The 13,846-nt window shown below is 37.5% G+C and overlaps 1 protein-coding gene across 7 annotated transcripts in view; it reads left to right on the top strand.

The window, feature by feature from the left end:
• The first annotated feature begins 753 nt into the window (after positions 1-753).
• LOC141476651 (erbin-like) overlaps positions 754-13,846 on the top strand; it is a 104,083-nt gene continuing 90,990 nt past the window's right edge. For 6 of the 7 annotated variants that reach the window (XM_074165439.1, XM_074165442.1, XM_074165438.1 and 3 more), the window contains exons 1-2: positions 763-951; positions 5,132-5,249. In XM_074165439.1, coding sequence (XP_074021540.1) covers positions 763-951; positions 5,132-5,249 — 307 coding nt within the window. Of the gene's footprint in view, positions 952-5,131; positions 5,250-13,846 lie in introns of all 7 variants that reach the window. The other variant, XM_074165443.1, reaches the window with a different exon arrangement.

Here is a 13,846-nt window from a genome sequence, read left to right as displayed (position 1 = left end):
GTTGTAGCAATGATCAAGTTTAGAGGAAAATGCATTTCCATAGCAAGGTGAAGTTTCAGTAGTTCCAGTGTGCACAGGAAGATGTGTTGAATTCCAAACTGAACGGAATTGCAAAAATTGAAGGAACTTCTTTATCTGTGCTCTTGGAAACCTTTCCTTTTAAACTGTAGATAGAAGAGTTGGTAGAAGCCATGCTTGTTCTTTGTGTTGTATTCTGTCTTTAAATAAGGGATTTGAAATTAAGGTACATGAATTTAATCTTATTTATCACCAAAAAAAATTTTCCTATAGCTAAATTTTAATACTCTGTAGAGGGTGGATTTTGTTATATTAAGCAAAAATATTATCCCAATAACCTTTTTAAAGGTAAGGATAAGCTATGTTGTAAAAACACAATTGACACTTCAGAACTGCTGCTTCAAAATTTTCTCCTCTGCATTGTAGAGCTGTGTTGAGTGACCAGTTTACAGGCTAATTTTTTACTTCATCCGCTGGAGTCTGTAGTTGTCTTAACCACGGTTAATACTGCTACAGATCTGTCGTGTTAAAAAGAAAACCCAACAAAACTCTCTCCCTCCCCCCTCTCTCTCATATATGTGTGTACATATACACACGCACACACATTTGCAGGTATGTATAAACTTCTTTCTTTTTTAAGTATTTAGCAGCCAGAGGAAGTTTGAGAAGTTGCCCACATAAGTATTTCTGAAGTTGACTTGTTGGTTTTTGAGTCAACCAGTTTCTGTTTTACAGTGCCTGAAAATGACAACAAAGCGAAATTTGTTTGTGCGGCTGGTGCCATGCCGCTGTCTTCGTGGAGAGGAGGAAATGGTCACTACACTTGATTATTCTCACTGCAGCCTGGAACAGGTGCCTAAGGAGATTTTTACTTTTGAAAAGACCTTGGAAGAGCTCTATTTAGACGCTAATCAAATCGAAGAGCTTCCAAAGGTATGTTGAGTGGTTTTCCTTTTAGTTACATTTATTAACTCTGTTACTTCATCAGCATTGTAGAAGCTGATAGTGTCTAGCTTCATGGTTCAGCTTTTAGGCTGCAGTTTGCCAAATACTTTTAAGTAAATGTTGATCACAGAAGAAGCAACTCTGGGAGAAGGAATGTTTATGCATTCCAGCTTGACTACTTTGCTGTACTGAATTGGGATGAAACTGCTTAAACAACTGATCCCGCCCAAGCAAGGTACTTAGCAGAAGAGGCAGGCTAATTTATTTCTGTGGCAGTGTCTGCTCAAATTGACTGTGTTCAACAAATTCCTGCATTATTTTGAATCTCTGATAACACATAAAGATTAGAAGAAGCAAGATTAATGTCTTGTTCAGGTGCCCACAAAGGACAACTACAGTCCTAAGTATCTATTCACTTGAAGTCCCGCTTTCTTCTTCTTCGGTATGTGACTGAAGAGACTTTCTGAAGCATCTCAAATTACGTAAGTTCAAAAACTAGAGAGCTGGAATGCCTCTGATTACATCTTTATTATAGAAATTAATATTTGTTGTTTGTTCTGAAATCTGAGGACAAACTGCACACTGAATTAACAGTATACTAGAGAAAAGAATGAAAATTTGTGCCGGTGAGCCTTTTGGGAAGTACAAAGTGATCATTATAATAGACCTGTTTCCATTACTAGGTCCTACCTTGATGGAATTAAAGACTTAAGAGTTAGATTCAAGACTTAATATTTAAAATTCTTTTGTCACAATTGTGTGCAAATCTTCACTGTCATGCAAGATAACTGTGGAATGGTTTGTTAGATTTTTGGAAAGTTTCCTATAACCACTTCAGGTTTTGCCAGTTTGCATTTTTTGAAAGATAAATGAAGCTAATAAGGAAATAACTGTCAAGTCACTATCCTGAAATTGCTTTATCAGAAGTTCTGGATTCCAGTAAAGCTGACTTAAACCAGCTGAGTGCTTTTGAAACTCCCCCCTTCCCTTCCCCCCCAATGCTTCTGGGAAGCCATCAATGAAAATCTGTATTTGTACATTGAATAGAGCTAATAACTTTAGGTTTTTAGTAGCTTGCTTCTAAAGACTTTGTATCAGCCTTTGAGATTTTTTTCAGATTATTTCAGAACTTCATTCCTGTCTCTCATTCTTTAAGAAGAATAAAATTGATGCTTAAAAAAACAGAATAAAATACCTTAGCCAAAAAATTAAATCTTCTGAACTCTTCTTGCATTAAATTTCTAATTTATTTCCCAAATCATAAGAACTAAGATCTTCCAATCTGATAATTCTCTAAAAAATTTCTTATAGTAATCTTAAAAGAGGAAGAAAGACTGTACTGCAGTGATCAAATGAATGCATGTTGGTGTTCTAGACCAGAAGAGGTTGTTAGTCTGCTTTGTCTTCCTTTTCTGTTACGTGCCATTTGATTTCATCAATCAGTTCCCATATGAAATCCAGTTTTGATATGTGAGTAAACTGAAAGGTGGGCAGTCTACTACTTGCCTTGATCTAGTCGAGTCACACAATTAGAAAGACCACTTGAACATTTGTGCTTTATTCCTCTTTCCTTTTCTTTGCTGGACTGCAGGGACCTGTAATACCCTACACTTGCTTCATGTTAATGTATTTGTATATTTTAATAAATAATCCTTATAGGCTTATTTTTGAGAAGTTAAGCATTCTTTTCAGCTTTTAAGTAACTTTGGTCATTATTTTTTACTATCTTTTCAATTTTCATAAGAAAAAAAACTAAACACGTAAATTCAAATACCATAAAGGAAACAAGAACAGATTAGGGAGTAGTAAAGACATAGTTAAAAATGTTTTATTTAATCATTTGATAGAAATTGTAGTCTTAAAACTATCCATAGAAGGTCCGTAAGGGGGGAGATCTGCAATGTTTGAAATGATCCTAGCTGATTTGGAGCCAGAGTTTCAAGCTACATATGCCTTTTCCCTAACCCAAGCTTACTTGGTCTTTCAGCTCTGAAAAAGGCTTCTAATTAAGCCATCCTCTCAAATGAAGGGTGCGATACTTATTAGGCTGTCTTCAGCATTCTGAAGCCCGATTAAGAAATTCCCACTCTTCCACTTTGCTCTTTGCCCCTGATGGTGTGTTCTTATTCCTCTTTTGCAATTTGCTGCCCTTTGTATGCCACAACAAAACTGGTTTTGGGCTGTCTTGTCAACCAGATCACTGAAAAGGCTTGTCAGTGTATGTGCTTGGGTTTTTTGGTTGTTTGTTAGTTGGGTTTTTTTTAATTGCACCCAATCTTTTCAGAACCTCAGTGTACTTGAAAAATTGTTTCTTATAGTTCCTCAATTAAGTTGACTGGCTGAGGGTGCAGCATGAGCAAACTGATGGGGAGAAAGATGGTGGTAGAAAAGGACTTCACTTTACCTGGTGTTGTAGTCTCAGTTTCAAAAGCGACTGGGTAGTTGAAATGCTTTCATCTTGTGTGCTAAATCACATCTGAACAGGTACCCTGTTTATCCCAAGTGCCATGGTGTGCATTTTTGCTGAGAAGCTCAAAATGCAGTAGTTTTAGTTTTCCCCGCTCACTTTGCTGTTGGGAAGAAATTGGAATTCTTTAGTAAAATAGAGCTTAATTATATGACTTCTTGTGTTTACTACCAATAACGATGATCTACTTAATCACTGAATATGCAAACATTAAAAAACAACAACAACAAAAGGAACCACTGCGAAGTTAGCACCCTACAAAACTCCCCTCCCTCCCCCCCCTTTTCCTTTCGGGATCTTGCAATTCCTTGTCCTGTGTTTGTTTTCACCTGACTAATCAGGGAAATTTCTAATGATTCTAGGAGTCCAGATTATTGTTTTCAGGGATGAGTTTTAAGTATATGTTCTTGCCTGAAGTGCTAAAATAAAGGAATGGCTCCAAAACACGAGCTCATCAAAGTTCTCATTCCCATATAATATCCTAAGGTTAACTTTAACTCTTCAAAGCCTTAATGATATCAACTAGTTCTAACAGGTGCACATTTCTGAGAAATTGGAAACATCAGTAGGCAGGTTAAAGCTTTTTTCTTGAGCTGTCCATCTTGCTTATTTGTCTGCTTTTGTTCTGGGGTGGTATATGCAAACATTAAATGAATGGGGCTTGTTCAGTGGTTTGTGGTTGAAATAATGACCTCATAATTGAGAAAGACCCAAGAAATGTCAGTTGAGCTAAACCTGTTACTGGGGCATTGATTAGGATAATTATTTTTTTTTTAGTCGTAGAAGACTTCCTGGTTTTTTTTTTTTCTGATCTTTTCTCAGAATTCCATAAGAAAAGAATGCTAAGCCCAGGTATTTATGAATGATTTTATCCAAAATTGCTGGGAAAAGAATATTTCATCATAAATTGTTCAGATGAACCTTTTCATCCACTTTCTTACAGATATTTATTTTGTAATATCTATAAGCTTTGAAGATCACTTGAAGATTTTTTTTCTTCTGTTCCAGTAATATTACTTGCCCTATTTTGTCAATTTGTAAAGCTTTGGTTAAGAATCTCAAGGTACCTTGTATATAGGAAGAGATCTGGCTCTGAGCTAATATTTGATACAAATTATAATAAATATATATACAGAAGAGGTTATACAGTTTGCTATAACCTTAGATCAAACTTTCACTAGTTTTCATCGTAACTTTGTTGGATTTTTGTGTACTTGAGCTAGGAAGCACGGAAGGGGAAAAAACCCTAAACTTATAAGATATAATGGAATAAAATTTAAACTTTTAGAGCAGATCAAATTCTGTGTTCCAGAACTATTCTACTTTTAAATTTTTTTTTCTTTTTTGAAGAAACAAATTACTTCTGGGGTATCACATGGTATGTTTATTGAGGAAAATATTTTGCAGTGTTTGCAGGACTATGTGTAACTATAGGTCACAATTTCTGAGATACTGGAAGGAATTTGTAGGAAGTGTTAAGCGTAGTTGCTGATTTGTTGTAACCACTTGCAGTTTTTTGCTTTCCTAAGCATTGTAAACTTAGTCAATTTTGAATAAAACTAGTTAAATAAAGTTTTTGTAGCTAAAGACTTTAAATAGTCTGGCCTTCAAGCCGTAAGGTCAGAAGTTTAAAGGGATTAAAAATAAAAGCTCTATAGAGGAAACTAAGAGTCACATTCACTTTTTCCTTTGTTTCAACAGCAACTTTTTAACTGTCAGTCTCTGCACAAGCTGAGTTTGCCAGACAATGATCTAATCATGTTGCCAGCATCCATTGCAAATCTCATTAATCTCAGGGAACTGGATGTCAGCAAGAATGGTAAGTCACTTACTATATTGGGGTAGCTAAAAGGCAAATCACCATTGACTGTACAAAGATACTAGTGAAACTATAATTTCTAGAAGCTACATAGCTAATAAATTTTAAATTACTACTCTAAATCACTGCTTAACATAAAAGATGTTCTTTTATGATCTGTGATGTTTGTTTTTAATTCTCTCTATCAAATTGGTCTGTACTTTGAGGTGAAAATATTTCTATATTCTTTCAAAAATGCATATGCTCAAATTTATTACTTTTAGTGGCTTTCCTCATGTTTCACTATACTGAAGAGAGTTTGCACAAGAATTTGTAAAATTTTGCTGGATTCTCTGTTCTATTTGGTTTCATTAAAAAAATTGCTTTCAGTTTATTTTAATGAGCTGTCTGACAATTGTAGTAGGACTTGGCTGCTACGCTGTCAGATGATAACCTCTGCACAGGGAGAAGTAGTGACTGGACAATGACTGGTTCATTTGTCTGAATTGTTAAAAAAAGTCTATCATTCTGTGTAATTCAGTCTTTTATAAATTTTGATATGTCAGCCAAGTATTGTATGCATGGGGTCTATCAACGGTGATGTTTTGGCAAGTTGGCAAATGTGTGCAACTGTGATGAAATTGAAATAACTTATATTGTCATCAGACTTGTTCGCGTGGCTTAATCCCCCCCCCAATAAGTTGTGCTAATAGATGAGGATCTAATAGTCTTGTCTTACTAATTCAAAGTGAAGTTAGAGGACCTCTCCTTGAAATCTTATTTGAAAATAAGGATTATATAAATATGCCAAAGATTTTATCATATCAAATTCATTGTTTTATTTGGACAGCTAGCTAATTATGACTCCACAAAACTAAGTTAGTTCTACTTTATTAAGAAAGTATTCCAGTTGTTGAGGTGTTGGTATTCTCCTTTGTTGTCCATTGTAGCCCAATCTGTACTTAAACTTTTACTTTATTATTTCTGCTTAATGAGCACAGCATTTAGTGTGATAAATTGACCTGATTGTCATTGCTCTGTTCCTGGTGCAAGTGGATTAGTCTGTCTTAAAGAACACTGGCCTTAAACTTTCATAGTGATGCATGACGGAGAAAGAATCATCTTTTTGTCCTAGACTGAACTGTTAAAAGAATTAACTGTTTCCAACACAAGTTCACAGTGCAGAAGACTTTAAAGCAGCAAAAGGGGTTTTGAGTTCTAGTGCTGGCAAATTCCTTATCTCATGTACATAAATAGGCAGCTGGTCACTTACCAGCTAGAGAGTTAGTTGTCTGTACAAAATAGCGTAACCTTTAGCCAAGCCTTCAGAGAGCTGCTGAAAGAGCACTTGTTCCTCTGAGGCATATAAAGAATTTAAGGAGGCAATAGCTGAATGATACACTGTCTCAGTAAACTCTGAAACTCTGTTTTCTAGGGGTTGCTTTGCTTTTACCACTTTTCAGAGAAATGATAGGTCACAAACTTATTTAAACTATTATCATGTGCCTGTTCTCAATCTTATCATGGTTTGGATAGCTTCTCTGCCTAGTGTTGCACATCAAAAATAGTCCTGAGATCACATGCTTATTTACTTGTGACATCTTGTCTCCTACCATTCCTGAAAGCTCTGTAAAATTTAAAAAACAACAACAACAAAAAATAACAACCCAAAAAAACCCAAGCCCACCACCAAAACAAATCAGGGTGCCTGTTTATCCCTGTTGGGCAAGGTAAGAAATACTGTTGCTTATTCTGGCTCCTAATACATTTGGTAATATTTGGGACTTCAGTTTGTTTGCTTAAGTGCCTTTTCTGTTTAGCTATCTCCTGTTGCTACCACAGAACATTTTTTTCCTTGATAACTGCAAGCCTATTCTTTTCCCTTGTGTCTCCCTTTTCTCTTGGTAAGAATTTACAGCTCAGTTTCTCACTGTCCATGATTGTTGTGATGTTCCTCTATAACAGAGCCAAATAGAAGGGTTTTTTTGCTAGTTTTGCAAGACTAGCAAAATTGATTAAACATCTCTGATTCTTCTTTTTTCTTTGTTAGATATTGAAATAATACAGTGTGGAAGCAGTGGACTTTTTGGGAAGCACAGGAGTTACTTTATCTTATTAAAAAAACATTACAGGGGATTAATCACCAATCTTAGCGAAGTATGATGCGAGTTGTCAAATTCTAAAATAGAGTGTGTTTTTCAGATTCCTGCAGTTGTAGCAAATGAAGGTGATAGTTCCTGTATTTTTAATATATTAATATACCATAAGTGTTTTCTTCTGATGTAGATGGAGGTGAAGCATGGAGTTCAGATGCTTTTAGATCAAATATGCATTTAGTTATAAAGGTTGCATTTTAAAAGGATAGTTAGTTAGGCTTTAATTTTCAAATACCAATACACATGAAATATGATAGGGTTTTCATATAAGATAGTTAAGCTGTTTATGGCACAGGTATAATGGAATGTATTGACCAAAGAGAACTACTTAATTTTCTAAAGAGCTGATAGAAAAATAAATGAAGCTTCAATTTTAAAATGTGGTCAGGTTACCTCATTAATTGCAGAGTCTGACTCTGCAGCTAGCTCACATAGGACAGAGAGACCTGTTACACAGGAGATCATCCAGCTTCCCAAGTAGAACTACACACATATATGCATATTTGTTTTGACATTTAAATGAAAAATCAAAATTGCAGAAATTCTTCGAGATAGCAGGTGCTTTACATAAAAGGCATTAGTCTAAGAAAGCAATCTTTATGATGTTTTAATAGCTCATAAAATGTCTTGCCTCTTTCATTTCACTGAATTTCACTGAATTTTTAGAGTTGGAAGGGGCCATAGAGATCATCTAGTCCAACTCCCCTGCTGAAGCAGGATTGCCCAGAGCATGTCAGAGCATGTTACTCAGGGCTGCATCCAGGCGGGTCTTGAAAATCTCCAGAGAAGGGGACTCCACACCCTCCCTGGGCAGCCTGTTCCAGGGCTCTGGCACCCTCACCGTGAAGAAGTTTCTCCTCATATTTGAGTGGAACCTCCTATGTCCCAGCTTGTGCCCGTTGCCCCTTGTCCTCTCACTGGCAACCACTGAAAAGAGACATTTCAGATTTAAATGTCTAATTTAACATATACAATACATAAAACTGTATAATAGAGGCATGGCAGATGTGCAAATGTGGATAATTAATAATATTTAATCATATTTATTCAGAACAAAGATTCACCTAGTCTAGCGTCCTGTCTCTAAGTGGCCAAAAGCAGAATTCTAGGAGCCAGGAGACATGCATATGCTCCCAGTGTCCAGCACCTTTTGTTATTGGGCCTTCTTGAGCCAGACAGGGTGGAGTTTTTATTTTGTAGTCTTCATTTGACTCCTCTGTCAATATATCTAGTCTTTGCATGAAGTGATGGGTATTTTGAGGCATGTGCTGAACTACAGAGTACAAGCCTGTAACGGTTGTATGTTCTGGAGCATACAGAAGTCTTTGTACAACTGTTTGGTTGGGAATATATTATTCATGGCTGCTGAAGAGGTTATGGCATAGATGTAGCCTAAAATATCAAACTGCTGCTATGTGTGTGGCAAGCATGAAATAAAGTTAGTTTTAATTCTGCCTCTTGCTAAGACTAAAGGCAATAAATTGTGTAGTTTTTTGGAAGCAGTGAGTGGTCCTTTTATGGCATTTTAATTTTATTCCCAAGGCTATTGTTGAGCCCTTGATATCAAAGGTGTTCCATTACTTCTTTCTAGGTATGCTTCAGCTTTAGAGCTTTTACCTGAAACTTGATGCTATCCTAGTCACAAAGATGAAATGATTCTTGAACAAATGGTACAGTAAATAATGATGACGTATAAATGGGCAGAAGAGTTAGCTTTACAGGGTACTAGAACCAAGTCATTCCAAAGGCTGAAACATATGATGAGGTGAGTGCCAGGGAAATCAGGCTTCCATGGAAGCCTGAGAAATGGACTTGTGCATGTGGAGCTAGCATAGTAGGAAGTGGTGAGACTGTCCATTTTTCCCTACTCACAGGTGAAGAAAAAAAAAAATTGAATTTTTAAGTTCTATTTTTTTTTATATTTAAGTTCTTCAGACCTTTGGAGGATTAAATAGCAATGTTAGAAAACTAGCTAGGACTAAAAGAAACATGCTGTCTTAGAAATAAAGATATCTTTAATAGTCTCTTAGATATTAGAGTGGTTCTCTTTCACTGTGATGTTACAGAAAATTTAAGCATGACAACTTGTCAGTCTGTATTGCAGGGACTTTTGATGGAAAAATGCATAAACTAAAATGAAGAAAACAAACATATGCTCTTCCCCCCCCTCCTCCCAGCATATCTGCGTATAAAATTTAAGTAATTTTAAAGAATTTTGTTAACAGATGCAAATTTAGATCAAATACGTTTTCTTTGGTGTTTTAAAATCATCTGCTGATTTGGCAAACTTACTTTAGTACATGGTGTGCCAGAAATTGGGGAGTTGGAGAATGACAATTCAGGAGAATATCTAGTCTTATCTTCTGTTGCCTATCTGGTGCATTTAGGAGTATGGTTTGTCAATGAATTGAGAATTATTACAGTTAATAGGGAGGCAGATCCAAGTTTTATTTTCCACAGGGAGAAGTAAGAGAGGAAGATCCTGAATGCAAAAATAAATTGCTGTAAATTTGCTATTTCTTTCCTTATGCAGGGGGCAGGCAGACAGTGGACACTTTGTTTTATATCATCCATGATAATAGATCTGCTTCTGACTCCTGAGTCTGTAGCTTTACTGTAATGCATCATCATATAGAGGTCACAAATTTATCCTAAATGTAGGCAGCTGTTCTATTAAAGTTCTTTTTTCAAGTGTTTATAGTAAGTGTTTATAGTATTTTTTTCTTAAATATATTGTCTGTCTTATGAAAGATACTGAATAGGATCCGTCTCTACAGAATAAAATTATCTCTGTGTGTAAGAGAGGATGTGAACAGAATGGAATTTCAATGCAGTTAAGGTCTTGAATGTGGAATTTGAGTGTACATATTTGAAATTCTGAAATAAGTTTAAAGTTTAAAGTTTAAAACAAATTATTCCTGGACTTAAAGAATTTTTGTAACACAGAAAAGACATTGTAGAAGTAATTATGGGGTTTTTAGATATGCATTTGCATGTAAAGGCAGAATGTACCTTTATTTTTTTTGTGAAGGGATGTGCTCTGAGTGACAGTCATTGTGTATCAATCAAAAGTGACTGGACAGACAGCACTGAATTTGCATCCCAGGGTGGTAGGGGATGGGAGACTAGTTACACAGGATTGTTACACTTCAGTTTCAGGTTACTCATGGGACTTGACAACATTCCAGCCATGAATTAGACATAGTTGAGAACCACCTGAATCTTGGTAATTGTCCAAGACAGCATCACGAACAAAACTGCTGCCCGCAACCTTCCTAATGTTCCACAGTGCTGTAGTTTAGCCTCAGACGGCAACAAAGAACCACGTGGCAGCCACTCTCTCAGGCCCCCCTCCACGGCCGCCATGAGGGGAGAATCGGAAGAAACACTTGTGGGTTGGGACAAAGGCAGTTTAACAGAACAGCAAAGGGAACAAGAAAACAATAACAGTAACACAGAGGAATATACGAACACGGGGATGCCCCAGCCTGCGAATATGGGGATGCCCCAGCCTGCTCCCAAGCTGTGACTTCCTGCCCCCTCCCCTGGCCAGCTCCTGGCTGCCCCCTGGGCATGGCTCCCATGGAATACCTGTGTCCCTGCTAGATCCTGGGCAGAATTAACCCTATCCCCGCCGGAACCAGGACACATTTTGCAATTTTACCCTGCCCTTGCATGTTTAGGTTTATAGAAATTAGTGTGTCAGGCATGTTTTCAAGAAGCAGCATTATTGGCTATTGGAGAAGAGGACTTTGCACAGTGGAAAGGTGAATCTGCTTACTAAACTATAAATAGATACTTGGCAAGCAAAGTAGCTTCAAATAAAAATCAGTGACGTGCGGAAAGCAGACTCCACAACCTGTGGGGTTGTAAAGTAGGTATGTTTATTCGGTGCCGGGCAGCACGGGGGGTCGCCCCACCACAATCGTGCGCACCCACCGCGGCAGTTAGCTTAGGATTTATACAATCAGATCTTACATATTCAAGGGGCGCCTATACATATCCATGACCTTTCCCCGAAAAGGCGGTCTTTATTACAATGAGTTCCGAGAAATCATTTCCATAGTCTCCGCCTTTAACTCCCCCCAGCTGCACGTGCGCAGTGTTTCCCGGTGGTCGGTGGTCGTGGTCGGGGGTCTCGGGGATGAAGGCCATGTCCTCCTCGCTGTGTACCTCTCACTTTTAATGTTAATGTGTTGCTCCAGGCCACGGGGTTGGGAAACCAGATGATCGCTCTGTCAGGACAACTGAATACCAATTGTTCCCTTATCTCCCAGCGAGGCCGATGTGACCACTTCATGGTTTCAACACCTCCTTTCTTTGCCTAAACACCTTGGCAATGGCTTTAGGTGATAGATACACAGTTTAAGCCAAGCGATGGCCCTGCTATTAACCCTTGAGTGTTATTTCCCCTTATCATCAGGAAATCCAATGGAGTTTTTTTTCAGAATTTTGTAAACATTTTGTAAGATTTTTTTTTTTTTATTATTGATTTCCTTGATAAAAGCAAATGTTTTTTAATAAGGGAACTTTTCTGTGTAAACAAAGTGGAGAGAGTAGAGAATGAGAAGCTATGTAAATGTATTAAAATCTGTGTTTTATTAAATCCATAACAAGTTTAATAATGATAGGTTTAACCTATGGCAGATTTGTTATTTGAGTTGTACTTCTTGAGAAAGGTAGGTTTCTTCCACATGTCCCCAAGGTTATATAATTTTGCCTTTAGTAAGAGACAGACAGAAAGCCACAGCTTCTGTAATGCTCATGTGCAGAAAATCCCGTAGCCAGAGGTGGATGTTCACAAAGGAGACAGAGGAGTCCTGCAAAGACTTTATTCGAATAAAGGGAGAGTCCACTGGGGCATTCCCCTGGGGGGTCTCTCAAATTGCTGGAGGACGCAGCCTCCATTTTACCCTAATTTCCCAGCCACATGTAACCCTCTTCCTTTCCCCATTGGCTGAGGTACTTGGAAGGTACAGACTTCACAATCCGCCTATTACATAAAAGTTTAACTTTTGCAGTTTTTCAATTGTCTAACTTTTGCATTTTCAGTTATCTCAGTCCTGCAGCTTCAATTAACTCTCCTATTCTTTTGGCCATCTCACTCCGGTCATTTCATTTAACTTCCCTGTTTGTGGAGACACTCTTATCCGTATTTTATCACTTGTTTGTGAAGACACTCTTATCCCTATCTTATCACTCATACAAGGGAAAACCAAGTTGCAAGGGATTTTACTAGTTTTAGTGCTTTAGCAGTTGTCACCATCTTCCTTACAAGAGTGCGAGAGGAGCAACTGATGTGACATATAGCAGGTTTCAGAAAGCTTTGGGATATCTGTTTGCAGAAGTAGACAGAAGTATATATGTAATAGTTGCTTCTTTTTCTTGAAATGATTGATTTCGGATAGGTTTTCACTAAATAAGCTAGAGGCTCCTAAGCTGTTTGGAGGCTACTAGTGTACTGAGTACCATTTTGCACACGAAGGCCAACCTCGTGCTGAGCTGTGACTAGCTCTGAGCAGGAAGGTGTTACTGCTGCCCTACAGCCTGGTCAGGCATCTTCTGGAAACCTGAGATCCTGGTTGATCTGAAATTAGCTGTGGTGGGGGATCCTTTAAGAATTTTGGAAAGAGTAATGAAAGTTCAAAAGGAAGGATGTATGAGTCAGCATTGTGCAGTGAATTGATTGGGCTCGAATACACTGCTTGCTTTCAGTAATGAAAAATGCTGCTTTTAATTTAGAAGGTATGCAGAAATCTAAATTAAAGCAAATTATATAAATGTATAAGAATACATACTGTGACTGATACTTTAGTTTAAGTTTTCAGTTTAAAATTTAACCTTTTACAAATATTTTTACATAATCTCTGTGAGAGTCGTGGCATGTATTCTTGAGCTCTGAAAATATTTTGATTGCCATGTTTGATCTATATTGGCCGGAAGGACAGTTGTAGCAGAGGCCTGAATGGAAGAACAGACAAAAGCTGCTCTTTTTATGGTAGTGCTGCTTTCAGGCAGGTCCTAATAGCTGCTTGCCCAGAAGTTGAGACTAGGATGAATAGCTGAAGGAGGAATGTAAGTAATTAAGGTTGCTTTTGTATTCATGCAAACTGAGCCTGTATGTTTGCTTCTATCCCCTCTACACTTGTAAGGGTACAGAGTGGGAAGGGTACACAGTGGGCTGTAGTTGGGCATTTTTCTTGCAACAAGAGGACTTTTTGGCATGGTGTGCTCTGCCTGTTTGGATAGAAATTTTTTTTCCTCACATTTCCCACAAACTGAGAGATCCATCTGTAAACCCTTTCCTTAGGGGACATCACCCATATGGCTTCCGCAGGTCTCATTTGTTAGTGATTTTCTTTCTCTGTGCTTTTTAGGAATTGAGTTAATACTCTTTTTTTTTTTTTTTTTTTGCAAGCATTTAAAACGTTTCTGTGTGGAAGAGGTGGAACTTGATTTGGA

The sequence above is a fragment of the Numenius arquata genome, chromosome W (assembly GCF_964106895.1).
Source record: "Numenius arquata chromosome W, bNumArq3.hap1.1, whole genome shotgun sequence".
Classification (NCBI taxonomy): Eukaryota; Metazoa; Chordata; class Aves; order Charadriiformes; family Scolopacidae; genus Numenius; species Numenius arquata.
This window is presented reverse-complemented; position numbering and strand designations above follow the sequence as displayed.